We start from the raw sequence: 27,936 nt of genomic DNA on the forward strand, positions 1-27,936 counted from the left end.
TCAATTAATATTGTTGTTAGGTTCTATAAATGTGCACCTTTTAAATTGTCCTTAGTCAATATAAATGATGAGCTGTAAAAATAAGATCAACATTGCTAATTATAATGCCAACATGAACTATGTTTGGAACCTTTGGTAGTGGTAGAGTTTTTAGAGCTTTTGGAAGTAAAGCTTTGGATGAATAGAACTATACTTCTAAAGTGCTATAAAACTTTAACATGTGTTTGGTAACCAAACTGATAAAGTTCTTTCAATAATAACAAAAAGACAATAAAGAATATTGCATAGTACTGTATTATACAATAGAGTATAATATAATGTAATATTATAAATTGGCATATATTAAAATATTATTATAATATAATGTAATGTAATATGGTATACAATATCACAATAATCTAAAATAATATGATATGATATGATATAGTAATATACTACTGCATAGTATAATTTTATTATCTTGCGACATAATAATATCATATAATATTATTGCTACATAATAATATTATTGCTACATAATAATATTATATAGTCTATTATATAATATAATATTAATAATATAATATTATTATAATTATAATTTAATGTAATATTATTGTAACAATCCAGGATCTCACCCAAAATGGCTATCCGAAAGGTACTATTTGGGTTCCTTGATCCTGTATAAGTACCCAAGATCTACCCAGCGAATAACCAATATGAGACTAAACACACGTCCGCACGGGTCCTCGCATACTCCCTCCGTTCAAGCCCTGACGTCCTCGTCAGGCTAAGGGTTCATATCTATTCAAATCTAATCATAAACACCACGATTGGCCCGTGGTCAACCCCAATGGATCCGTGCTGCAGCGTCCCCTAGTCCACATAGGTTATGGACCGGTTCCGCTCTGATACCATTTGTAACAACCTAGGACCTCACCCAAAATGGCTAGCCGGAAGATATTATTTGGGTTCCTTGATCCTGTATAAGTATCCAAGATCTACCCAACGAATAACCGATATGAGACTAAACACACGCCCGCACGGGTCCTCACATAGGGGACACTACAGCACAGATCCATTGGGGCGGACTACGGGCAATCATGGTATTTGTGATTAGATTTGAATAGATATGAACCCTTAGCCTGATGAGGACGTCAGGGCTTGAACGGGGGAAGTATGTGAGACCCGTGCGGGCGTGTGTTTAGTCCAATATCGATTATTCGCTGGGTAAATCTTGGGTACTTATAGAGAATCAAAGAACCCAAATAATACCTTCCGACTAGCCATTTTGGGTAAGATTCTGGGTTGTTACAAATGGTATCAAAGCGAACCCGACTCATAACCTATGTGGACTAGGGGACACTGCAGCACTGATTTATTGGAGCTGACCACGGGCTGATCGTGGTGTTTGTGATTAGATTTAAATGTATTTGAACCTTTAGCCTAACGAGAACGTCAGGGCTTAAACGGGGGAGTATGTGAGGACCCGTGCGGACGTGTGTTTAGTCCTACATCGGTTATTCGCTGGGTAGATCTTGGGTACTTATACAAGATCAAGGAACTCAAATAATACCTTCTAGCTAGCCATTTTGGGTGAGGTCTTGGGTTGTTACAATTATATAGTATAGTATAATAATATAATATGAAAAGATATGATATGATATAATATAATATAATTTTGATACAATATAATATAAAGTTATGATATGATATGATATAATATAATATAGTAATGTATTATTGCATTATTATAATAATATAATGTAATATCGTAATGTAATAATATAATATAATATAATATATCTATAGTATCATAATATATACGATATGATATAATATAACAGAACAATATATCTAATATATATTTATTCATACATATTTTGGTCACTATAAAAATTTTATAAAACCTAAAATAATTTTTGATATTTGTTGGAAAGTATTTTTGAGGAGAATCTTCATTTTGGAGCTTTTTTCAAGAAGATTTTTTTCAGTTTTCTGATAAAATCAAAATAACTTTTAAATTTTTTATTAAATATTATTATACTATGCAAAAATATTTTTGAAGAGGCAGAAAATATTTTCCAACTACTCAAGAGCTTTGAAATAAACTACTCAAGAGCTTTGCCGAGCTAGACTACTTTGGAGTTTAGCTCTCAAAAATATTACTTATATATACGCGAGCTCAACCACACGCTTGCACATCTCCGGCTTCAAACTGGCTATTAGATCGCCGACTTCACCGGAAAGTTTGTATATGTACACTCATACCGCTCCAGCCACGTGTAAGATCGGGTAGAATATAGGTCCAGACCGTCCGATCATATAAATATACACGTGGCAATATCCGCAGACAACTGACACCTCTCCCGCTCTTATTTATCGCCTCCGCCGCTGTCCAATGACGCCCCCCCTCCCTCCCCCAAGACGGTATATAAGCTGCGACGACCTACGCCTCCCCCTTCCAGCTTCTATCTTCTTGCCTCCTCTCCGTTCTTCCCTTTCGGCAATGGCGGCCGTACGAAGAAGCCTCCATCCCTTTTTGGCTCCCTCTTTTGAAACCCTCGTAAGCTCAAAGAACAAAGCTCTTTTCTACATCTTCATCCTTCCCTCAAGATTTTTCCGTTCTCCTTCTTGTTGCTATCCTTTATTTTTTTTTTCTACACCTTTTTTGCAGAGATATGCTTTCTTGATGAGCTCTCTTAATTCACAATCGAGAGTAGGTTTGTCTTCCCATCTTGCCCCCTGGTCTCTCCTAGTTCTAGGATATTGGATTGCTTGAAGAAAATTTTCAAGAATTTTAGGGTTTTCGCAATTTAGGGCACGATCCTGGAAGATTTCGGCGGGGATTCGGTGGGACAGTGGCGTCCGAGGTAGGAACTGATATCCAGCCGTGCAATCTTGATGCGGTGAAGGCTGGGGATGAGATTGAGAAGATCCGGCATGAGTTTGAGGAGGCCAAGCGGAGTTTTCTCAAGATTCCTGTGGCGATAAAGGAAATGCCCAAGATGAATCCAAAAGGTCCCTCTCGCTTTTCACACACACGCACATTTTATCATTGGTCAATAAAGAAAGAAAACTAAAACTTTACTTCTAAAATTCCGTTCTATGTTGCAATTTATAGGTATCTATGTCAATAAGAATCTTAGGCTGGACACTATACAAGTCTATGGTTTTGATTATGACTATACATTGGCCCATTACTCTGAAAATCTACAGAGTTTGATCTATGACCTTGCAAAAAAGCACCTTGTTAATGAGGTCAGTTATTCAATGCAGTTCTTGATGCAAGGTCTCATACTTTATTAACTTTTTTTCCTTTTTCTTTTTCGATATACTTGGGGCACTTATCTTGTTTTGTCGGTGGATCTGGCTCTTTCAGCTTAAGTATCCAGAAAGTTGCTTGCAGTTTGAGTATGATCCTACATTTCCTATCAGGGGTCTGTACTATGATAGGTTGAAAGGGTGCCTTCTGAAACTCGATTTTTTTGGGTCCATAGAGACAGATGGATGCTTCTTTGGACGTCACAAGGTGAGTTGTTTGCGGTTTGTTGAGAATATGTGGTCCTGTTTTACCTAGTTAGAGACTATTTATTCCTGGTTTTTATATGGTAAAAAACATAATTATCTTGCATCTGTGCCACTCAAAAGTGAGCTTTAATTGGTAGTGAGAATTGTTAGGATTTCTGAGAACTTGCAGTCTTCATCAATGATTAAACAATTGCTAAAGAAGATGCTGAACCATGCCAATTCTGCATAAGATGAGTCATATGGTTAGTAATTTCATAATGAGAATAAGGTGTAATTTTTTCTGCACTACTAGTTTATCGGCTTAATGTTTTCTTATCTTTGAATGTAGGATGAGAGTATATAATTTTTCATTATTTTTTGTCACATGTTGAAGTTTGATATTGGCCCATTGCTGTTGGTAATCTTGACTCCATGAGCTTGAAATCTTTGGTGTTGGAGTATCTGGATTTGCTGTTTTCAGTTAGCAAATTCAAGAAATAAAGCATCAGTTGACAATTGATGTTGAAACTTAGGAAGGGAAATCGTACATGTTTTTTGACATCTGATATTCCTCAGTGGCCCTGCAAAAAATGAAGAAAACCTTCTATTCCATGGAGATAGAGGTACTTATAGAAGCCATTGATTGATATATTCTTTTATTTCTGTTGAGATCATCTAAAAGGGAAGAATTACCTTTTACTTTGTATCTAATTGCATAATTTGAAATGTGCTCCTTAAATCTTGTGTAGCAGGGGTTTTTAATGATGTGAATGAAAATATTGTGTGACAAGTTGGAGCGTGCATCTTGTGATGGTCATTTAGATGTGTTATGAGCCATTGATTAATCATCTAGTTCTTGTGAGCCATTGAACAAATCTTATGGTAACATCTGTGAGGTTGTATGCTTGGCCTCTTTTGGTAATATTCTGGCGTAAAATTCTGGCCATAAGCTTCAGCAGTTATTTGGTCCTTAAGTATAAAAAAAGTAATCATGACTGAGTTCAACAAAGAGGAAAAAAAAGATATAGAAGAAAAGGTTTAATAGGGTGATAAATTGCTTGTTTTTTAATCTAAAGTGTGTCACTTGCATGCACCTCACTTAGTTGTCCTGCAGACATGTTCTGAAAGTTGATTATACATACCAAACAAGAGTGCTTTTAAAATGATCAAGTTGAAAAGAAAAGTATGAGTAAGAATATAAATGCCATATTTACAAAATGATTTATTGAAGGATCATGGCAAGGAGAAGAGAAAGGTCATGAAGAACTATGATATAGGTTTCTCATAGGAGATAAATTAGAAATTTTAGGTTAAGGATTTGGAAATGATTAAGATCAGAAGAGTTTTGTAAAAGAACAGCTGTAACTTTTCCCAGCTGATAGTTCTTTTGAGAAGTTGTTTCTCTTGGATAATTTGAAGCTTCCAGTGCACACTGTGCTTGGTAAAAAAAAAAATGTGTGTGTAAAGAGGAAGGGAGAAAATAGGGAGAACTGAGGTGGAGATTAAATGAGATTCTTCACTACTCGAAGTCTCAGACCTTCATATCCAGACATTTGTTGTAGTAAAGAGAAATGATGTTCATACCTTCCTAAACATCTGTAGATATGGTATATAATTTCTGAGCAATTTCCCTTTATTAGTTGTTTTGACATTTTACATTTATGAGGTAAGGCAAATTCTGAAACTCGGGCAAATTGAAGCTTTTGACGTTGTGATTTTTACATTAATAAAAATAGCATTGAAGGATTATTTCTTCTCATGATATCATTTGTGTTTTGTCGGGTATCATGCAGCTTAGCTTGGAGAAAATAAAAGAGATGTACGGCACCCGACATATTGGGCGAGATCAAGCACGTGGACTTGTTGGTTTAATGGACTTCTTTTGCTTTAGTGAGGTACATCAAATGTTCTAATACAACCCTGGTTTAATCTTTCTTTCTCTATGTAATATGTGCTATTGTGCTTAATGGTGAGGAAGGTTTGGTTCTTTTTCTATCTTTTCTTAATGTTTTGCTTATTTTTGATTGTTTTACTCTCTCAATATATTGATATCAGCAAGGTTACTCAAACTTGAAAACTGAGCCACAGAGTGAACTAATGAGAGATAATGAGTAATAAGGTAGTTTTGAAAAAACCAAAGTTCTTTTCAGTGACATCTTTGGTTTTTAAAATGCTCTTGAATTTTGGTTTATATTTAATAATCTACATTAATAATATTTGTTTTGTATTCCATCATGATTCATTCTTAGAATATTTGAAGCTACAATTTTTTGCAGCATATCTAGGCGACTCTTGAAGCAGGAAGCAACTTATTTGTCAGCATCTAACAATTTATCCAGAAATTGATGTAATCTGACATTCATATGTTTGTGATGGTTATTTGGTTAAGTTGAAACATAAGATGGCTGCATTTTAACTCTTTTGAGATGAAATCTTTTTACAAATTTTTGAAAGTTGAGAACCCATCATTTGGCTTCTGTTGTATCTGATTAAGTGCAGTTGGAACTCCGTGGTATCTAAAGATATGTAGTTTACTTGCTTGTAGCCCATTAAATTTGTTATTTACCCACATGACATCAATTTCTTTTGCATTATTAGATGGCCTGTTAGTGTTAGTGGTCATGCCATTTTGTGATTCATGTTGATGTAGTAGATCTTTTATTTACTAATATGTTCTTATATCTTGTAGAGGATTATTGTTTCTATGGGTGGGGTTAGTTGGGGCTAGGATCTCCAAAGATACTACTGGGTATGTTATTATTAGTCTATCCTGTTGATGCCCTTACTGCCAGAGTCTTGTCTCATTAAAACTTCTTTCTGGTTCTACCATACATGGTGAAAGCAGTTCTATTTTGATGAACTCTATCCTTTAAAGTTTTTTTTTTAATTTAAAAAATGTAAGTCCATCTCAGTGAGTCTCTAGTTATAATCCTTCTAGAATGTTGCCAGTGAATTACAATTCCCTCATGTAATTATTGTTCCACCATAGAGGGTGCAAGAAAAGCTATTCTGGATTAATTTTATGATACCAAGGGGAAACTCAAATTATCATGGATTAAATATTGGTCTTATGATTTATTATGCTTCTAGATGAAGAGTAGATGCTACATTGCCTTTCCTTGTCTACTCTAGCCAATGCCCTTTAGCTTTGGATGATCGCCCACGTTGTAGGTTGTGTTTCAATACTCCAAAACTGCTTCAGTGAAAAATATGAAGGAGGTGCTAGGACTTTATAAGGATTTTTATTGTTGAGATTTGTTATGTGTAGGGTCTGTTGAACCGATCAGAACCAACCGGTTCAGCCTGTACCGTACCAGTACCGGCTAGCACCGGTATGGTACAACCATTGAATTCGGGGTCAGAACCGAACGGCTCCTTGCCCATACCAGTGTGAACCGATACAAGCCGGGTACTAGCACCGGAGAAGAAGAAGAGGAAGAAGAGGAAAGAAGAGGAAAGAAGAGGAAAGAAGAGGAAGAAAAATATGAAGAAGAGGAAGAAGAAGAGGAAGAAGAGGAAAGAAGAGGAAGAAAAATATGAAGAAGAGGAAGAAGAAGAGAAAGAGGAGAAGAAGAGAAGAAGCCTATCTGTCGCCTTGGGCCGATGAGGATCACCTGTCTTGCTCGCAGTTCCGGCCCCTTCTTTGCTTGCTTGAGAAGGGGAGAAAGAGAGAAAAGAGGAGGAGAGAGGGGAAGAAAGGAGGGGAAGAGGGTTCAAAAAGGATGAAGAAGAAGGGAAGAAAAAAAGAAAAGAAAAGAAAAAAAAAGCGCTCCGTGCACGAAGCAACGAGCCCACGCAGCCCTGCATGGGCATTTAATGCCACGGAATGGTATTCTAAAATGCATCCAGCGGCGTCCGCCCGCGCGCATCGCGAATTTTTTTTTCGGTTGGCTGGTTCGGTACCGGTTGGAACCGATACATCGGTTCAGTCGGTTCCGCATATCTTGGTTATGTGCATAGTCTCTATCTACGTTTCTAACATTTTGTTGAGCATTTGTCTAAATTCAATCCTGTATTATGTTATACATGAGGTTAGAATTTCAATTCTTCAGGTATATCGTCTATGGTGTATATATTCTTTGGTTTCATTATGTTTCCATCAGCTTTTTTGTCACCATTGGCGGTTCCTTTATTTTTATTTCATTTTAAGAGAGACCTAGGATGAGTATGTCTTCATTTTTGTTTTTTGTTCATTGGACTTCTTTGAATAGCTATCCATGTCGATGCTATTCTTGATCAGCTTCTGTTCTGTGCCTTGATATCTCGTCAGAGTTGAATTTGTTGGTTGTTTTATGCAGGATATTCAATATGGAAACCATATAACATTTTGAGCAAGCTTCTCAATCTCTCATGCTCATTGTTCACATTATGTTGTTGCTTATGCATCCATTCTTGAACTAATGCATCAACGTATTTTGACAAGAATACGTGCGACCTTTTATTCTTGAGAGAGCATCAACCTTCTATTTGTATGCACATGACTCTTTGTAAATTGATTTATGATTTAAACCATCTAATATAATTTTTCTTCAAACTAGTGTATTATTGAGAAATGCTATTATGGTTATCTCGTTTTATCTTGAACCTCTTTTTGATTATCCTTTCCTAAGAATTAGCTCCTGTCTCCTCAATGGATTGTGATCCATCTTTTTTTTTTTTTTGTGGGGGGTGGGGAGTGGGGTGCTTCTAGTCTGATTGTTAGTCGAGCATAGTTTTTACTTGTGTTTACAGGTCTAGCATTCAGCTAGAGATTGAGTGTCTTACTAACAGCTGTTAGTTGTGAACCAAATTTCCAATGTTTTGTCAATGCCACTTCTCATTTGGAATTGTGCTAGGTATCATCTCTTCTTCCTGTGCATTGATACTCTTTTTTGATGCGAGAAATATCAAAAACTTGAATTATTTACCAGATATTATGAAGGCTGCAAGTTTTCATCAATGCGGGCAGGACACACCAATTACAAGCTAAACGTTTGTAAAATGTGTGTTGATTATTAGATATCTGCAGAAGAGTTGTTCTTTTTTTCTTTGTTTTTATTCTCAACATTTCTGAATATAGAACTGGCTAGAGCCATCTCTTGTTAAGTTTTTTTTATATAAGTAGTTGTGGGCAGTCATAAACCATGTGAAGTAAAATATGATGCTATGCATAGAGGATATGACCAATTAAGTTGGGTCAATAGTTGATGTTATGCAACTTAATGAACTCTTGTAAAATGCTAATTTAATATAATGGTAATTCCTTAAAGATGTACATCTGAACTATTACGGAGATCTGTTTTAAGTTTACAGGTCTTTTCTCTGGATAGTTAGTTCAATAATAAAACCAACAGATCTTATTTCTGGCTGATGCTAAATTCAAGTTGCATGCTTGTTTGATGCTGTTGGATGCATACAGAAAGTTTCACAGGATCACAAAGTTGTGCTGGTTTTCCTGGTGCCCTTTTTGCAAGGCTAGGCTTGCATTAGGCCACTCCTAAACCAAGCTTGGCTAATTCAAACTATTTGGTGAAGTTGGCCAGGCTTTCATGACTGAAGTTTGGCCATCTTAGGACAGCGAGAGTAGGAAAGAGAAAGGGGGGGGGGCAAGGGTCACATCACCCTGGCTGTAGAATTGTTTGGGGCTGGATGAAGCATATGTACGCTGGGACAGCATGTAGAGGAGATTGGGGCCTGTTAGCGGGCGTAGGATGGCCAGGTCAGCTGAAACAGATTGGTTTGGTTTTGGCCATCACAGGACAGTTGTAGAGGTGATCAGAGAGGAGGTGGACAACATTTGAGGGGAGGATGAGAGGAGAGAGCGAAATGGGAAAGGGAGGTGGAATGGTCTGTTGCAAGGAGAGAGGAAAGGAGAGGTAAGGTTTGCTTTTTTCAATTAATGATATCATATTGTATGCACAATATGTATGCATTTATGTAGGCATATATGTGATTTAGATCTCTTCCCAAGCTCGGGTAAGGCCAAGGGTGGCCAGTACCTGGCTCCATCTATTTAAGACCTTAGAGTTTAGGAGTAGCTGGATCTGGCCTAAAACCTAAATTTGCTTTGCCAAAGCCTAACCCACATAAGTGCCCGGTTAGGGCCCATAACCAGCCATACTTGCAGGTAGGCATCTCCTTCCAAGAAATCTTTTTGTGTGAGGAAAAAAAGATCACCAACTTCAAGCCTTGACAATCTAGTGTTTCACATGCTAATTCTAGAAGTTCAGACGCCTTATTTGTTATATTGACAGGATTGTGTGCCAATTGTTGCCTATATCCATTTTAATCTATGCTCTCTTTATGAACCAAAGTACTGTGAGATGGATTTTATTTGGTGTGAGCTATGAATTATTTCAGGATTATTTTATTTTTTGTGAATTAGACCTCCTTTCTCAATCCTCTTGTGCTAACAAGTATGACATTGTTTCTTTCCTTGTAGGCATGCCTTATCGCTGATATTGTGCAGCATTTTGTAGATGCCAAGCTGGATTTTGATGCATCCTATGTGTATGAAGATGTAAATCATGCAATTCAGCGCGTTCATAGAAGCGGTTTGGCACATAAAGAAATTATTGCTGATCCACATAAGTACCTAGTTAAAAATGTAAGTAGTATTAGCCTTACTTTTTCCATAATTTCCATGGAGAAGATTGTTTCTTTTGCTATTGAGATGTTGCAGAAGTGGTACTTTAAATTCTTTGTATCTTTTCTGCAGAGCCAACTGTTATGTTTTCTAAAGATGCTAAAGCAGAAGGGAAAGAAACTCTTCCTGCTAACCAATTCTCCATATTCTTTTGTGGATGGCGGAATGCGTTTCATGTTAGAGGTGCCTTTCCAAACACTGCTTGTATATTCCAGCAGTATGGTTCCTTATATGTTAGAGATAAATGATATAGTTGATCTTTATTGATGTTGCCTAGTGGTCCATTTGATTTAGAAGTCAGGTGACTCCGATCACCACTGTCCAATTTCCATAACTTGACAGTAGAGGCTGAGCACATGATGTATTTCCAAGTAACTCAAAAAAGAAAAATCAAAAGAAAATGCTTTTTACAAATTGATATTGCGGGAATTGCTCCTGATCTGGAACCTTCAATAGTTTCTTTTTTTTTCTGGATCTCCAGAGTCATCGAACTTTTCTTCCAGTTCTTTGAGAATGTCTGCTTCCATATATTCAGGGCCTGGACCTGTAGGATCTACATTCAGAGTCTAGTTCTTCAAGCATATTTTGAACAGAATGCTTCTGTTTGAGCATATGTTGTGTCTCTTCAATCTCACAAAAGCCCGCACTGTAAGTCATTACTTATCATCTAGAATACCCCGAAGAATTGCAGGATATTTCGTGGCACGTTTTGGTGTTTATCCCAATAGTCGCACACTCGCACCTATCTGATTTTTAAGGACAGACCTGCATATGTGAAGTCTGATTTTGTCATTTGTCATGATCTGAGCTAGGGTCCTTCAATCTGGAGAAACAAAATTGAATCTAGGATTATACGATGAAGGATATTATGATATCAAGGCTCCTGATACCCTAACAAAAAAGGGTAGCAAACAATAATAATAAGTTTGCTACTTTCTCCTGAAACCCTATGTGTACTTCTCCTTGCATCAAATACTAAAACCATCAATTATGAATGTTCCCTGCTTTGCTAATGAGAGCGGACATCCATTACACATTCTAAAGAAATATCATTACAATGTTTTAAATTATGCGGGTTTATTTTTAAAAATACAAACAAAAAACATCAAACCTGTCCTAATACGACCTGAATATTAGCTTAATCCTGTCACTATATTTTGACATGGCCTTGAAGATGCTGATGACAAGATTATTAGCTAGAACCTGTATAACAAAAGCCATAGGTTTGAAAGTCAGAGTCAAAACTTGCCAATAAATTGGTTGGGTGTGCATGAAATGGCATTTAATAATGCAGGATGTTTATTCTTTTTGGTTTTCTAATGGGTGGATGAGTGCTGTGGCCATCCTGTAAAATAAGAGCATGATTTGTTAGTTATCTTGGGTATTGTGTCGTATTAAACTGCACTGAGCAATCATAATCAACAGTTAGATATTTTTGTGTTTATCTAAATATGGTACACTTGGCATGGTAAAATTGTGATTATTTCTCTATATATACAAATCTACATATCTTTCATGCTGTCTTTGTTTTTTATCATTTCTTCTTACGACTACTAGATTTTTCCCCCATCTTTTTATTAAGCAGGACCACAGTGGTGACAGAAACTCTTGGAGGGAGCTTTTCGATGTTGTGATTGCTCAAGCTAATAAGCCAAGCTTCTACACTTCTGACCACCCATTCCGGTAACCACCATTGTTCTTATGACTGTTTACCAGCCTTCATGTCTTATGAACTAATGATGTAAAGTAGAGGTTCTGTTGCTTTCCTTCATTTGGATCACATAATTCCTTGTACTGTTCTGGAAGCACATTTTTTAAAAACAAATTGTTACCTGACAATCAAAAAGCATTTTCAGTTTTTTCAAATTTTGGTACTTTTTAATGCACTCTCATGGTCATCATCTACCTTTAAAGAATGTGAATCATTGCATTTTGGCACTGATTTTTTGCTTTAGCAATTTCTGCTGCTTTAGATTTTCTGTCGTTACGACTAGTTCTAGCATATGACCCACTACTGTAAACTATTTGCTAGATCTTTGTACTTGATCTGCCAACCTAATGTTCTATATTCTGCGTTCCCCATTTTATTCTTGTAGGTGCTATGACATTGAGAAGGACACCTTAGCTTTTACTGCAGTGGATAGGTTTATCCCAAACCAAGTTTACTATCATGGTTGCTTGAAGTCATTTCTACAAATTACAAAGTGGAAAGGCCCTGAAGTATGTAGTGGCTGATAAAATAATTTTAGTTTCAAATTATTTGCTTTCAGAATTCTTTTGAATGAGACTCTAGGCAAATTATTTGATAGCTAGTGTTTGTCTTAAATGGCCATGATATATAATCAATTTTTTATTACTTGTTATGCCTATATCTGAGTTAGTTTTACTAATTGTATAACAGTGAGGTATATGCCTTTTGTTTTCTTATATTATTTTTGCTAATAACAGATTTTTTTTCCATTTTGCATGCATATCCGAGAGGACCTTTTTAAATAAATTTCTTATCCATAAATACCTGGTCCATTTATCTATAATTGTTGATTGGTTCAACATGTGGGTTGACACTTGACAGTCTTTCCAGGAAGAGCTATATTTACTAATATGGTAGTCCTTCAAAGGATCTAGTTACTTAGGGAATAGTATTTATCTCAAGGTACGTTGAATCGGTACCGGTAGGCGTACCGGTCGCTTACCAGACCGGTTTGAGATCGGTTCATACCGGAACTGGTCCGGTACGAATCGGTCTTCTGTTTTTTTTTGGGTTCATGTCCGCGCGTTCTAACACCACAGCGCGCGCGCTATGGTTTAAAATCCACAGCGCATGCGGTGTGATTAAAAAAAATGGTACCGGCGCGAACTGGTTGGTTCGCATCGGTACGTGACCGATATGCAGCCGGTATGCATGTGTACCGGTCGGTACCGGCCTGAGACACTCTGGAACCAGTTTCCATGCTGTCTGAATATCGGTTCTAGGCCGGATCAGGCCGATACGGTCCGAACCGGCTGATACGGATCGGTTCGGCAGATCATGATTTATCTATTGCTTATGTGGTCTTTATTTTGTGCTTGTAAGGAAGAACTTACTAGAAAATGCGGTTCCAAAAACATTCTTTGAAAATCGTCTTTGGTATTACATTTTTCTGAGTCTTAAGCATTAGTTAGTTATGGCAACACCTGTTTGCAACATGCCTCAGCTTAACCTGATAATGGTAAAAGATGCCGATATGCCAGAGTGTTATCTTAAAGAGATGTGCTGCAATTGTGCTTATTGCAATGACAATTATGCAAGGGGACAGTTTATGAGACAAATGCAAAAAAGAAGAATGCTTTATGAAAGAAGCAACTTAATGCTGCCACCTGAAATCAGGTGATATTGACACAATAGCAAAAAGGCTGATATCTTGTTAACAAGGAACTAAATGAAATGGAGAGAAAAGCAGCAGATCGACGACTAAGATTTTTTAACATGGAATAGGACAATGATAAAAATAAAAACATGATAATGGTCTACAAGGATATGATAGATTATTCTAGAAGGAAGTCTATGTTAGGTCAGAAACATTTAAATGGTATAGATGAGGAGATAATGGAAGTTACTGAAATATTTGACTTCAGATAGGGTTTGATGAAACAATCAGAAACAACTTCAAGAAGGCAGGGACACCACAATGCACAAAATACTAGGGGATGAAATAATACATATAAAGACTGTTATGTTCATACATGGTATGGTATTTCTATATATTAGATAAAGCAAGGAGGTTTTGGATTTTTAAACTATGGATGTGGATAGGTTAACTTGTTTAGGCAAGGTTCACCGTGCTAGTACCGGAGTTCATACCGGTACCGGAGTCCGTACCGGTCGGCTGGTGGCATGGTTTGGTATGGCTCCGTGCCATTCCATGCCAGGTCTGTACCAACACAGCAGAGAGGGCGAGAGAGAGGGAGAACGAAAGAGAGGATAAGAGAGATAGGGGGGAGGAAGGGAAAGGGAGAGGGAGGGAGGGCGGCCGGAGGCCTCCGTAGGGCGACGGATGGGCGTTGAAGGGTGCCAGAGGGCCGGAGCAAGGGCTCCGCCCTCCGAATCTTTGTTTCATTCGAAATAGGGGTCCGTCAGGGCTCCTTTTTTATTTTAAAAATTTTAAGTGAAGTCGGCAAAAAAAAGGGACCCAAATTTTAAGTGAAGTTGGCAAAGCTTTTGCCTATTTCACTTAAAATTTTCAAAATAAAAAAGGGCCCCGATTTGAAACAGGGATCCGGAGGGTGGAGCCCATCTTTGGCCCTTCACTGCCCCTCCCGTGGCCCTCCCTCTCCCTTCCTCCCATTCTCTCTCTCTTTTCCTCTCTTTCCTTCTCCCTCTTCCTGTACTATCGGTTTACCGTTTTGAATGCCGGAACCATTCCGGTCAGCCGCCAGCACGGCTTAGTACTTCCTGAACTAGGCGGTTTGGGACGGTTCCGCATTCCTTGTGTTTAGGTGTCTTCTTTAAGCATATGTATTTTTAGATAGGTGAAATAAAGATCACTTGTCGTTTAAACATGTTCAAAATTTATCATAAAAAAGAACGTGATCCATACGAGGTCAAAGTTTGGTCACTTGAGAGTAGCTAGTGCATGTTGATGCCAAGGTATGCCGAACCGGCCCGTACTGGCCTGTTCAGCCCGTACCGAACCGGTACCGGTGCCGACCGGTCTGGTTCGGCCAGGACTCGGTGCGAAATGACATTGACTCTGGTTTTCACAGCGCGGCATGATGTGGCTTTTAATGCCACTGTAGCTACAGTGGCATTATTAAATGCCACAGCACATGCCACAGCCGAGTGGGCTCGTGCTCGCCGCACTTGTGCGCTATGGCCAGTTCAGTACCGATTCAAACTGATCCGAATTGGTACCAGCGCCGACCGGTACGCCGACCGGTACCGTTTCGGTGATCTTTGGTTGATGCATAAGCGAAGAGTTAAAGGATTCATGAGGAGTTTACTTGGAACACATGCAAGCATAAGTTGGTAGAACTAGTAAAGTAAATAATTGGTAAATTTTAGAGATAATTATTAAAGAGAAGAAACAAAATAAAAGTGTAACCAAAGGTAATGCGGGAATAAATGATTGCATGTATAAAAGGAAAACCTAGAGAGGCTTTTAGACCAAAGATGCTAAAACAAGGAAACTTGGTATGACATGGACCCTGAGAGCAGTCAATGAAAAAAGTCATGCTTGTCGGAATATAGTTGTTTCAAAAGCACACTAGTGCAATCCTTTGAAACTAGAGAAATATGCCAATTATCCAGTGCCCATAGTTTTCGTGTGGATGATTCCTAAGTGCATTCTCACATCTTTGTTTAGTACAATTTTTATGAGCACAAGCACATGCATGAGTCCACCTGCTCTTACTGGTGTACGAACATGTTCGGGCAGTGCTTGTAACATGATTCCTTTAAAAGTAGAAGTGGAAAATTGTGGTAAGTCAGAAAAATAATGGCTTACCAGCATACAAACATTATACTTGGATCCCAAATTAAACAAATTAGTCTTTTGACAAGTTTACTTGAAACTTGATTTGTAAACAGTATACCACATGTTGGTGTGTGAAATATAAAATTATAGATGTTTCATGTTAACCACTGTCTGTTGGATCATCGACAGTGATACCGAGACATGGCAAAATTAAGAAATTTTGCCATCTCTCCACACAGACACGACATTGTACATGTATCCCATGTATCTTTGCATTGGACACGCCTATGCTTCTACCACAATTCTGAATCACCAAAAGACCAGAACCCAGCAATCATAAGATTGGAAGCCCACCTCCCCCCACTTGGGTCCCCCGTCTCCGAAAAAGAGAGGGGAAGAAAGAGAAGAGGAAGAAGAGCTAAGGTGCATACCTTTTCCTCCTCTCTGCACTCAGGCACTTCTCCTCGCAATCTCTCCTTCCGGTACTTCTTTCTCTTTTCATTTCTTGGATTGTATTCTCTTCTTGCTCTCCATCTCCTCTCCTCTTATTCTGCTAGGATGTGACAGCTGTATTCTTTTTTTTTAAATTCCTTACCATAGCCTATCTCCTCTCATGACAGATAGTAATGTTTCAAAAAAAAAAAGGTTACGCAGCTGATGTGACTTTTCTATTTTTTTTCCGACAACCTGCCGTTTTCTCCTATTCTCCTTTTATTTTTATTTTTCTAACACTTCGTAATATTTAGCTCTCAGTTATGGCATCATAATAACAATATTACTATTGCTTTGTATGGACTGCACTTTAGTCTATTTCTATGTTTTGTTGTTTCAAATATATGCATAACATGTCCAAGTGTCTGAATTTTTTGAGATTCCCTTGCCGGATATTTTAGGCCATCTGGACACTTGACTCCCATTTCCTGTGTCCGTGTAACACTAATCATCATTCTCTCTTTTGTGAAGCTCATCTGTTGTTTATCCTCATAACACTTATTTCCTTGATGTAGGTTATATATTTTGGTGATCATTTGTTCAGTGACTTAAGAGGACCTGCAAAAGCTGGCTGGCGAACTGCTGCTATCATTCATGAACTCGAGGTATGCACTAATCTTGCATGATTCTGTTAGTTACATCTTCACAAGAAACTCATTCACACGTGCCGATAAATTAATTGGCTTATATATAGAAGGTTGGGGTAGCTCTACTGCTAATAAATATGTTATTATTGATGATCTTGCTACGCTTTTTTTAAGAATTTTCCCCCGCCCCTATTTAAACGATGATGCGACTGGATAAGTTTGTGTAATACATGAATGAAAGTTACTGAATAGCATATAATATGCACAGCTTTATTATTAGTTTCCTGATAGACCATTGCAATACCGCAGAGCGTAAGAGGGCATTCAAATAGATGATGAATAGTTACTATTTAAATAACAAATTAGAAGATTGGTTCTTAGTAATCTTGTTTACATTTCTTATATTCGTAAACTAACTATTTAAGTTACAATCTTCTAAGACTGACAACGTATAGGGTTATGTTTGGCTCAAGTCAGCCTTCTATACTGAAACATTAACAAGAGCCAGACTTGACCTGAACCCCTGCAGTTTTGCTGTCTGACTAAATTGGTTAGTGAGAAATTCTCTAGAGTGCTGAAACTTTTGGACGCTTGATTATGATACATGGCTGGGCACATGCTGGATCTTTAACTCTTTGCCTAGTAGTGAATAGATGTCTAGATCTTCCATGATTAGGAGGTTGATGTTGAGGATCATGACTCAAGAGATCTACATATGTGGCATGGATGACATTCAACATCCATCGTCCATAAAAGCAGTAGTATGTTGCATTTCATGGATATCATATATTTGGTTATGTGAATTCCGCACCATTCTTATGCAGATTGTCTGACATCATCTACAATATGGATTAGTGCTCCATAACCATTATTATTGTTGTTGTTGTTATTTTTACTACTACTATTATTGTTATTATTTGTGTGGTTAAGCATTGATTGAATAGTTTTATTGAACAGTATGATTCACCTAGTTGTGCAAGTGTCAAAGCAACTAAAGCTCTAATTTAATATGATCTTTGTAACTTAATCATCTTCATCCTGTTGCTGCTTTAATTTGTCCTAATACAATAATAAAATATGTTTTGTGTGGATGAATTCTTTAACCAGCACTACGTCTCTATTATGTGCTGTAGGTTGCTGAGTTACTTGGTTTTACTGAAATGTCAATGTAGCCCAATACGTTGAACATAATCACTGTGTAGTGTTGACATTAAACACAACAGTATAATACATCTATAACCATAAAGAGGAAAAATTAACAGTGGCAGCTCATTTTTGTTTGTACTATATGGATATTAGAAAATGAAATACTTAATCATCTATTTACTTAATGATCCTTTGCATATCAAGCTTGCATGCGTTTACTTAGACTAGCCATATCTTGGCTCTTATGATGATTTTCTGTCATTGCAGAGTGAAATAGAGATCCAAAATGATGAAAGCTATCGGTTTCAGCAGGTAGAAATGTTATACTATATTTGAATTTTATACTTCTTTCCATGAGTACTTAAGTTGGCAATTGTATTTAGTCTGGCTTTTTGACTTGTAACCTGTGCGTTAGAGGTAAATTTGGTTTTATACATAAAATTATGCTTTCTTTTTAACTCATTACATGTCTAGTGCATTGCTGTAGGGTTCTTCCTTGTTTGATAAGATTAAGTTGGGTAATCAGTACCATTGGTCTTTCAATCTGCTACCGACCTAGGTTTCTAGGCAAGTCCCTTGATTACCCAAGTATGTCCAGTCTCGGGAGTTGGAACTAGACACCAATCAACAGGGAGCTAGAGAAATGGTTGTATAATGTTCCTAAACATTTATTTGTCATGTCTTAATCCATTGAATTGACCACACAGTGATAGAGGATACAATTTGGGAGAGGCAAAGAAGGCCAGGATGAAACTGGCTCTGCAGAATTAGATGGAAAGGAAAACTTACAGTCTTGAACTAACTACCACAGTCGAGCGAAGTTGATCTGTCGCAGAATAGAAAAACTGGGATGGGGAGGGATACAAGGAAAAATGATTAGGCTGTTTACCCAAGCAAGAGATATTCAAACTAGAGTCCAGAGATGGAACTGGTTCAAAAGCCCAAGCTAGACCTCATACTTAGAACTTTAGCTTCCATATTACTTGAAAAATATGCAGATAAGTTCTTAGAAAGTTGTGTTAAATAGCCTATAAAATAGGGCAAAGTCATGCATTTTGATCTTGAGCATGGTAACTGAAGTATTAAGCATTGCATGCCTCCTCTAGTAGTGTGGTGAAAAAGTGTACTAGAAACTGCATTGAATTTATCCTTTACCCCAACAAGTTTATATTCCATAAATTACAAAATTTTATATAATTATACAGAACTGCCATGAAGTCACATATATTGTGTATGCTTGAAATGATCACATCTTGATATGCTAGAGAAGTGTTTATTCATGAACATACAAAGATAAGTTGATGAACATATTGTGGAGCAGTAGACGTACATGCGTGTGCATGCGTGTGTGTATATATGTTTCCATATTAAGTAATAATTAATTTAATCTAATAATAATAATTTTTTAATATAACAATTATTGCTATATGTACTGTATCTTATTCATTTCGTGATATCTTTTGTAGTTGATGGCAAGGATTTGGGAGATTTGACTTAAGCAATCAATATTTAATGTGTGATCATATATTCAAGACAATTATGGAATGCTTCTAGCACTTTGAAGTGTCTATTTATTGCAGTGGTCTAATGAGCTCTTCAAAATAAGATACTAAGAACATCCTGTAGTTACCAAAGAGCTCATGTTACCAATAGAATATACTGGATTAAGATTGGCTGTACCGATTGGTACCGTACTGTACCGGACGTACCGTATACTGGTGCTGAATCGGCATGTAGTCTTGTACCATACCGACACTTGGTATGCCTCGTCGTCTCGTACCGTACTGCATACCGACACTATAATAGGATGGTATTGGTATGGGGTCTGGTACTAAGACGGTGAACCTTGATATTGATATTCATTCTTAGCTGTTTGAATAATTTTATTCATTATCTAGATAGCCCATAGGTTGAGAGTACATAGATTTTCACCCCTCGTTCATGAGAGCCTTTTTCTCTTTCCCCTCCCTCCCTGCTAACACGAAGACCCACCCACCAAAATCATCTAGCTTTCTCCCTCCACCAACATTGCCCCCAATTTTGATTTGATTAAACATGCAATTGTGAAATAGACGTATATTACCTACTATTAAGGAACTTATGTTTTGGCAAAGTTGTCTCACTGGGTTAGATTGTAGGCTCAGATACTTCAATTTAACATAAAACAAGGGAAGGGTATTTAGGTTTTTTGTCCATCTTTTAGTTTCAGTACTTTTTGCATTGTTTTCTAAGAACTTAATTTAGTTGTTGTTAGGTTGGCCATAAGTTGGTCTTTTTTTTTTTTAGAACAACGACGGCTCATACGCGACGGATGTGGGTGCAACCAACAAAATAAGAAAAGAGAAGATGGTACAAAGGATAAGGCACATATACGTGGTCTTCCCAAGTGAAACCTCCAAAGTGGTGAGTTGCAAAGGAGGCCACCCAGTCAGTAGCACTATTTGCCTCCCTGTAGACATGCGTGGCCCAATAGAAACCACACTTATCTAAGAGTCTGCAGATGCATAGAGCAGCGGCCTACAACCATCACCGCATCTTCGACTCCGGATCCACTCGATCATCATGGCCGAGTCTTCGAGGAGGATGCAATCCTCCCCCAGCACATGCCTCGCATAGATGATGCCCTCCCATGCGGTTTTGAGCTCGGCACTGACGACAGACGTGTCGAAGATCTGCCGACCCCCTGCCGCTATCAGTCTGGCATCATGATCTCTGATGACAAATTCCACACCTCCAATGCTCCCTCTTCTGCCAACACTGCCGTCGAAGTTCACCTTGAAAAAGCCAGGAGGTGGGGGCTTTTAGGAGACCAACACGATTTTGGATGCTGCAGGAGCAGAATGAGAACCCAGATTTCTCTGGCTGTCCCAAGAGATGATGGCACAGTGGTGCAAATAACCTCCACCGCATAAAGTAGAGCTCTGTCTGCTACCATCCTCAGATCCACTCTGCTATTGAAAATTCAAGCATTTTTGTCTAGCTAACAATGATAGGCCAGATAGGCAGCCCTGATCCTCCGCTTCTCAAGGCCGGACCTCCATGAAGAGATCTCCAAGAAATGCAGGAAATCCTTGATCGACGTCCCCTGCTGAGGGACGGGGGAGCTTGAGGCGCATCCCTAGATCTGAGCGGCCCGCAGATATTCGAAGAAGTCAGAGAATATAGACTCCACCTTCAGGCATGCCACACACTTTGGGGGAATGCTCATCCCATGCTGCGCCAGCATGCCTCTAGTAGGCAGGCACCCCCATGCCACCTTTCAGATAAATAAGGCAACTTGGGGGTGGATCCGAAGCCTCCAGATCCAGCCTCCATCAATCTATTGAGCCGTAGTCCTGATCACCCTGAGTAAATCTCGTGCTTTTACTTATAACCTCCCAGTCACGCTCCAGACTCTCCTGTCCGCAACCTCCTCTATAGAAATCGGTAGTGACAAGACCTACTCAGCCAGCTGCTTTCCAAAAGCTCGCAGACGAGATCCTCATTCTACATCCTTTTGGGACAAATAGATCGCAAACTCTGCGCCTCTCCAGCCAAACAGGGTCGATAAGGGTAGGCTAGTCGCGCAGTGGCACCTTAGAGAGCCAGTTGTCCTCCAAGATGTTGATAGCCCGTCTAGTCTCGATCTCCCATCTGATCTCCGGGAGAACTGCCGGGGTGCAGGCGTAGATCTCTCTCCAAATGAAGAAACTGCGTCAATCAGTGTGGAAGACTGCCGGATCGGTCGGATCCTCATACTTGGCCCTCATTAGAGAGCCTCAAAGACTCTGGCTCCAGAAGAAACCTGACTGCCAGCCTGGTCGCGAGGATCTTCCGGCGCTCGATCAAGGAGTGGGCCCCCAACCCACCACTGCTGGTCGATTTCACACCTAGATGGATCTTCGGGCTGAAACTAATAGTTGACTTTGTCAAATTGACCTAATGTCCGGACGCCGCATAATACTCTCTCAGAATCTTCCAGATTGCTAGAGCTGACCGTCTCGTCGCACGAGCCAGCAGCAGGCAGCATAGCAAAAGACGGACTGAATACATCCTTGAATCCACCTAATCCATAGCGGGTGAAAGCCGAAGCTCTCCAAGGAGTGTCACGAAGTCCCATCTCATCCTGTCGTAGTTTCTCTCCATGTCAAGCTTAACGCCCATTAGACTCCTGCCCCTCGGCGCCCTTTGGAGGTCATATATGAACTCGTGAGCAACGAGCACATTGTCGGATATGGACTGACCACCTACAAAGGCCCTCTGCTCAGGGCAAATAAGTCTGAAGGATGTCCCTCAATTTCTAGACCAGAATCTTCGCCACGGCCTTGTACAGGGTGGTGCATAAACTGATTGACCGAAAGTGGCTCGACTCTGCTGGATCCTGCCTTTTTGGAATTAGGATAAGGAAGGCCTTTTTTCACTCATCAGACATCATCGTAGACAGAAAGAACTACTGGATAGCTACCATCACCTGCCTGATGATATGCCAATACCTCTCGAAAAAAATGGAAAAAATCCATCCGGACCTGGGGCCTTAACCTCACTCAAGGACCAAAGGGCGTCCTGAACTTCCGCATCCAACACTGGGCTAACCAAGCTGCATTCTCGTCTGCCAAGGCCCTCGACAAAGGAGCCGGCTCACATACCACACCACCGCCACCCCTCGGATCGGTCCATGTAGACCTGAAGAACTGCTCTAGGGTCCGTCTAATGGCGTCAAGGTCCTCTGTCATCTATCCACTGCTATCCCTGATCCTGCAGACTCTGTTCCTCTGCTTCCAGATGATGGTCGACTAATGAAAAACCTTGTGGTCTTGTCTCCCTCCATGATCCACTAAACTCGAGACTTCTGTCTCTAGAAGACCTCCTATTGCCTGAGGAGTGAGTGGTGCTTGGACAGTAAGGCCCTGAGCTCCCCCTGGTCATCGTCAAAGAGGCCTAACCCGCATTCCTCTAGAGACTGGAGCCTGTCAATGGCTGCTTCGGTTTTCTCCACCCTCCTGAAGATGTTTTCCACTTCTTTTCGGTTCCATTTGAGCAGTCGACGCTTGGTCAACTCCAACTTGCGGGTAACTCTGTACCATGGAATGCAGAACCGTCCCGAATTGGATGGTTTTACCCATTCCGAGCCTTACCGGTGGCTCATCGGTATAGTTCCGGCTTTGAAAACGGCTCGCTGCCGGAGCCGAAGAAGAAGAGAGAGAGTGAGTGTGAGAGGGAGGGAGGAGCGGCGGCGGACGCCGGCGGAGGGCCGCGGGGGGGCCGGCCGAGGTCGCGACCGCGTATCCTGTTTCGAAAGAAACAGGGAAACGAGTTGCGGCTAAAAAAATTGAAAATTTGCGGCCTCCGCTGCCCCCCACAGTCCTTTGTCCGCGTCCGCCGCTCCCTTCCTCCCCACTCGCTCTCTTTCTCTTCTCCTTCTCCATCTCCGGTAGGTTTTCTTTCTCATTCTGCCGGAGAGCCGATACCGTGCCTGGTACTGTTTCCTCCGACCCTACTCTGTACATAACATCCCCCCGCACTAGTGTCCGCCAAGCCTCCCGCACTACATCCCACGACCAAGGTATGAAGTACCTTCTCAAAATGGAAAGGACTACAAACCGAAATAAGGTATGAAGTACTCACTAGAGCAGGGCAGTGGTCTGAAGCGATCCGAGGCAGGTGATGAACCTAGAAGTCTGGAAACCTCTGGATCCAGTTGGTCGTGGCAAAAGGTCAGTCGATTCTCTTCCAAATGCCGCGCCCCATCCTATTGTTGCACCAGGTGAGCCTCGGTCTAGTGATCCCAAGGTTGGCCAATCCATTGGCCAGGATAAACTCCCTGACTTCGATCTTGTTGGTGAAGGGCGCCCTCCCTGGGCGTAGTGATGGGCATCGGGCCGTGCCGGGCCGGCCCGGCCCAGGCCCACCGGGCCACGGACTAAACGGGTCGTGCCTGGCCCGGCCCGCTTCGTTCCGCTCAGCGAAAAACGCAAGCCCGGCCAATTAGGAGTCATCTTAATCTATTAGATCAAAATTAATTAGGACTTTAGGAATCCTAATCCAATTAGGACTCATTTCAATTTTAATCCTAATAAAATTAGGACTTTAGAAATCCTACTCCAAGTAGGACTTTAATTTAATTTGAAGTCCTAATCCAATTAGGACTCTAGGAATCCTACTCCAAGTAGGACTCGTATTTAATATGATCAAGCCCATTTAATTAAGTCCAATTGATTCAATTAAATTGCAATCCAATTGCAATTATTCCTTCAACTCACTAATTCTTAGTGGGTTACACCAATTATCAATCAAATTGATAATTATGAATTATTTGTGAATCCAAATCACAATTCAACCATCGGATCGGTCAATACCTCTAATGTGTGTGACCCCATAGGTTCTATTCTGTCTGGTAGTAAGATATATTGCGATCTCTATCACAATATCATTGAAAACTCCTTTCAATGAGTTGGAACAATTCCAACTCATCTCGCCAGGAATCATCGATCATCAAGATAGTCCCTGTGAGTCTCACCATCCATCAGTGACACCTAGCAGCATGTAGTGGCAACCCAGCAGAATGGAATAATGAACCTGTAGGTGCAGTTATCGTATGATACAGTCCTTCTATCGTGGATTCTACAGGACGGAGGTCATGGATAAATCGTCATCAAACCCCATCGTCTGTCATATGTCAAGATTTATTCGACTTAAGTTCGAGAGTGAAAAACTTCTTTTTCACTGTACATACTGCCCCGGCCGAGGTCTTACGAACTCAGTCTTATAAATCATATAGGATCACTCCTTATGTACTAAGGTCGATAGATTCCTTGTAGGTGCATATCTTACTCCTACAGTGAACCTACTGCAACCAATCTATATCACAATGACCCATATGGCTAGAGACCATGTACACGTGCAGTCAAACTACAACCAGGTCAAAGAACTAGTCACACTATTGCAACATCAAGTAAGTCACTGACGAGTGGATAGACATCCAAGTGACTTCTTGCTTTGGTCACGCTCAGTACCACTTCAGTGTCTCTACACTGTGGACTCGAGACTCGTCTATCCATTAGAAAAGCGATCTGTGCACTGATCTCATTGGATCGATCACCGTCCTTGTGATGATCCATTGATCAGGAGCATTTAGAAATTAATCACAATGATACATGGCTCAAATTCTCAACTTTTGAGAATATGCATCATCATCTTATTAATTCTTTGGATGATTCATAGACACATACAATATGAATGAAAAAGATGCCCATTTATTATTCAATCATAATAAAGTCAAGTACAAAACTATGTCCCAGAATTAATAATGTGTCAGCCAAATTGGCTTCTAGGGCATACATCTAACACCACCTCCCCACATTGCGCCACTTCATTCCTTATCTCATTTCAACCTGCCTAAACTTCTCTTCTGTAGGTCATCTAATGCCACCCCTCTCCCCGCACATTTCCCATTTCACCTTCCTCGTTTCCTTTTAACCCGTGCTTTAGCCTACCCCTCCCGCCCATGACCTCCTCATCTCATTCAAGTCGTAAAGTATGCTTATCCTCCTTCTAGCATCTAGTCAATACTTTAATAAGAAAACTATGCTATATTTTGACTTTTAGTATCTCATGTGCATGAGCTTACTTGTAATGGCCATCATGCTATATATAAATTTTATTTGAATTTTGAACTATCCCTGTAAGGCCTTAACAATGTTTAACTTTGCTTCCATGCTGTTCAAGGATATCAAATTAGAGCAGTAAATCTGCAGCTGAAAAGTGACATGCTGATGAGGCAATGGATTCCTGCAGGAGGAACTTCAGTACCCATTATGACATTTATGGGATATTTCATACATGGATGTGAGGTGTACTTGGAAATGTAGTTTTTAGGAGGTTGCTTTTTGGCTATTGAGTTGAAATCAGTCTGCAATGATGTCTATGTCTACAGAAATAATAACATAATTCACGGTTAGCGGCATGCTGGAAATCTTGGGATTGCAGTGTCAATGGTGTCTTCCATTCTTTGGACCCCTGTCTCCTCTTCTGAGGTGAACTGAAGGTATCATATTACTGGCTGATTTAAGGAACAATGGAGGGGCAGTATAGCTGGTCATCTCCCTTGCTTGTAGGTCATTTCTTGTGTTTTTGGTCCGTAATCTTTATTCTTCCCATCCTCCCTTTTCTAAATTCCTTCTGAATCTTGTGGATCTTGCTTGGCTTGTTGAGCCTGTTGATTTTAGTATGTTCTCCTCGTACAGAATGCTGGAGGATCACCTATAGCTCCTTTGGTTTGGTCGTTTGGAATTCGTAATCATGCCAGCTTCGAATATATTGCCATTTCACAAAAAAGAAATATGATGAGTTGAAGTAATGTTGTGATTTTTAAAACCTTAATATAGGGGTGCAGCTTTGTTCAAGTAAAAGAACACTATTTACTTTCAAATTTGGCAAATGGAATAAATTCCAATTTCTTTTTTCTTTTTCCAATTTGATGGCAAATCCATTAAAAGAGCTCAAGTTTGTCAGAAAAAGTTGATTTTTCCCTCTAGAAAATTAGCATCTGCCCGACTTTTTTTCCCCAATTAATCCTCATGTTTTTGGAGACCATCAAAATATCCAGTTCTGATATCATTATCCTTTGCTGTGGCTTCAGGCGAAATTTCACATAATACAAGAATTACTTGGTAAAGTTCATGCAACAGTGGTTAGCAGTAAGAGAGGGACAGCTTGCCGAGCACTATTGGATGAATTAAATGAGCAAAGGCGACAGTGTCGTTCTGCAATGCGCAGGATGTTTAATCGTTCTTTTGGGGCAACCTTCCTCACAGACACTGGTCGGGAATCAGCATTTTCTTATCATATACATCAGTATGCAGATGTCTACACCAGTAAGCCTGAGAATTTCATGTTGTACCCTCCCAAGGCATGGCTTCATGTGCCCTATGATATAAAGATCATGCCACATCATGTGAAGGTAGTATGCTACGTATGCCTTTTTCAACATGGAATTTGCTATTTTCCATTTCAAAGCTATAGTGTTGGTTGTCACTTCTTTCATTTATTCCCTGAGAGGACTACTTTATTTACTAATTTTGTTTAATTATTTAAACTCAGGATGTTGTTATATATCAAAATTCATAGTTTTCTTGCAAGCTATAACAACATCCTTAACAATAATTTTGTGTCATTGGTTGCAGGTACCATCGAGTTTGTTTAAGATATGGTAGGAGTGGATGCCGATATAGTCTAGAGGAGAATTGATTCGTGATACAAGATTCTGATAGATTAAGCAATCTCAACTGGGTGCACTCATCATATGAACTGGGAATTTGCAATTCATTTTCTTGGGGTCTCTTTGTACCGTTGGATGAGAAAATGTTCTCAATTGTAAATTTGTAGCTAGCAGTACTCTCTTTTAGGGGCTTATTTGGATTCCCAGCTAAATTGTTCGCCAAGTATACCTTATGTTGGCCAGGGATTATTATTTTCTCATAGGAGAAATTTCTGGCCTCAGCAGAGTCCATGAGAAATCAGGATACTGGAAGTCATCTCTTAGAAGGATTCCAGCATCCGTTTTTTTTTTTGGGGGGGATCCTATGATCAGCTAGGTTCCTGGATTTGTTAAAATTCTCCACCATCACTGGACGCTCTCTATCTTAAGATCGGTTTTGTTCCAAGTAAGTGGTTCACGCATCCAAACAGGCTCTTAAGAGATTTGTTTGCATCTGCTCAGTAACCGTACGTGTACCCTAGTGAGTTTGCAGCTAGAATTAGGCTGGAACTATGTATTATTTCTGTTTATCAGAAAAAGGTCAAAACTTTGTAACTTAAATAGTTTGAGTGGATTCAACTCCTATAGAGTATGTTTGGTTTCCTGGAAAAGGTCTCGAAAAATAAAAGAATTTTAAAAAAATGAACTCTCCGGCTGTTAGGATGCAGGAAAATAACGGATTGCACAAATAGGTTTTATAGATTTTGATTTAAATTTTCTTCCTTTTTCATTTTCTTAGTTTTCTGAATCACCAAGCACATATATATTACATCATCAAGCATACTTGTAGGACCTCATGAAAAGCAGATAATATACTTTTGTTTGGGAGTCATGTCAAACATCTGATTTTTTCAGATGGTGCAGATGTCGATGATGGTAATTCATTGTGTTTGTGATGGGAATACGGAG

At 39.5% G+C, this 27,936-nt stretch overlaps 1 protein-coding gene across 5 annotated transcripts; it reads left to right on the forward strand.

The window, feature by feature from the left end:
* The first annotated feature begins 2,397 nt into the window (after nucleotides 1-2,397).
* LOC103701189 (5'-nucleotidase domain-containing protein DDB_G0275467) lies at nucleotides 2,398-27,650 on the forward strand. 5 transcript variants are annotated; one of them, XM_008783162.4, is made up of 14 exons: nucleotides 2,398-2,545; nucleotides 2,657-2,698; nucleotides 2,784-3,000; nucleotides 3,104-3,240; nucleotides 3,362-3,511; nucleotides 5,283-5,384; nucleotides 9,911-10,075; nucleotides 10,187-10,297; nucleotides 11,700-11,797; nucleotides 12,211-12,334; nucleotides 16,575-16,664; nucleotides 18,060-18,104; nucleotides 26,410-26,730; nucleotides 26,954-27,650. In XM_008783162.4, exons 1-14 carry the CDS (start codon nucleotides 2,489-2,491, stop codon nucleotides 26,981-26,983), a joined length of 1,689 nt encoding a protein of 562 aa, XP_008781384.3. In that variant the 5' UTR covers nucleotides 2,398-2,488; the 3' UTR covers nucleotides 26,984-27,650. The 5 variants fall into 5 exon arrangements, with proteins under 5 accessions (XP_008781384.3, XP_038979073.1, XP_038979072.1 ...); XM_039123145.1 differs by having other exon boundaries at nucleotides 2,657-2,702; nucleotides 2,800-3,000; nucleotides 9,911-10,297; XM_039123144.1 differs by having other exon boundaries at nucleotides 9,911-10,297.
* The last annotated feature ends 286 nt before the right edge of the window (nucleotides 27,651-27,936 follow it).

This window comes from Phoenix dactylifera, unplaced genomic scaffold (genome assembly GCF_009389715.1).
Source record: "Phoenix dactylifera cultivar Barhee BC4 unplaced genomic scaffold, palm_55x_up_171113_PBpolish2nd_filt_p 002104F, whole genome shotgun sequence".
In the NCBI taxonomy this organism is placed as follows: Eukaryota; Viridiplantae; Streptophyta; class Magnoliopsida; order Arecales; family Arecaceae; genus Phoenix; species Phoenix dactylifera.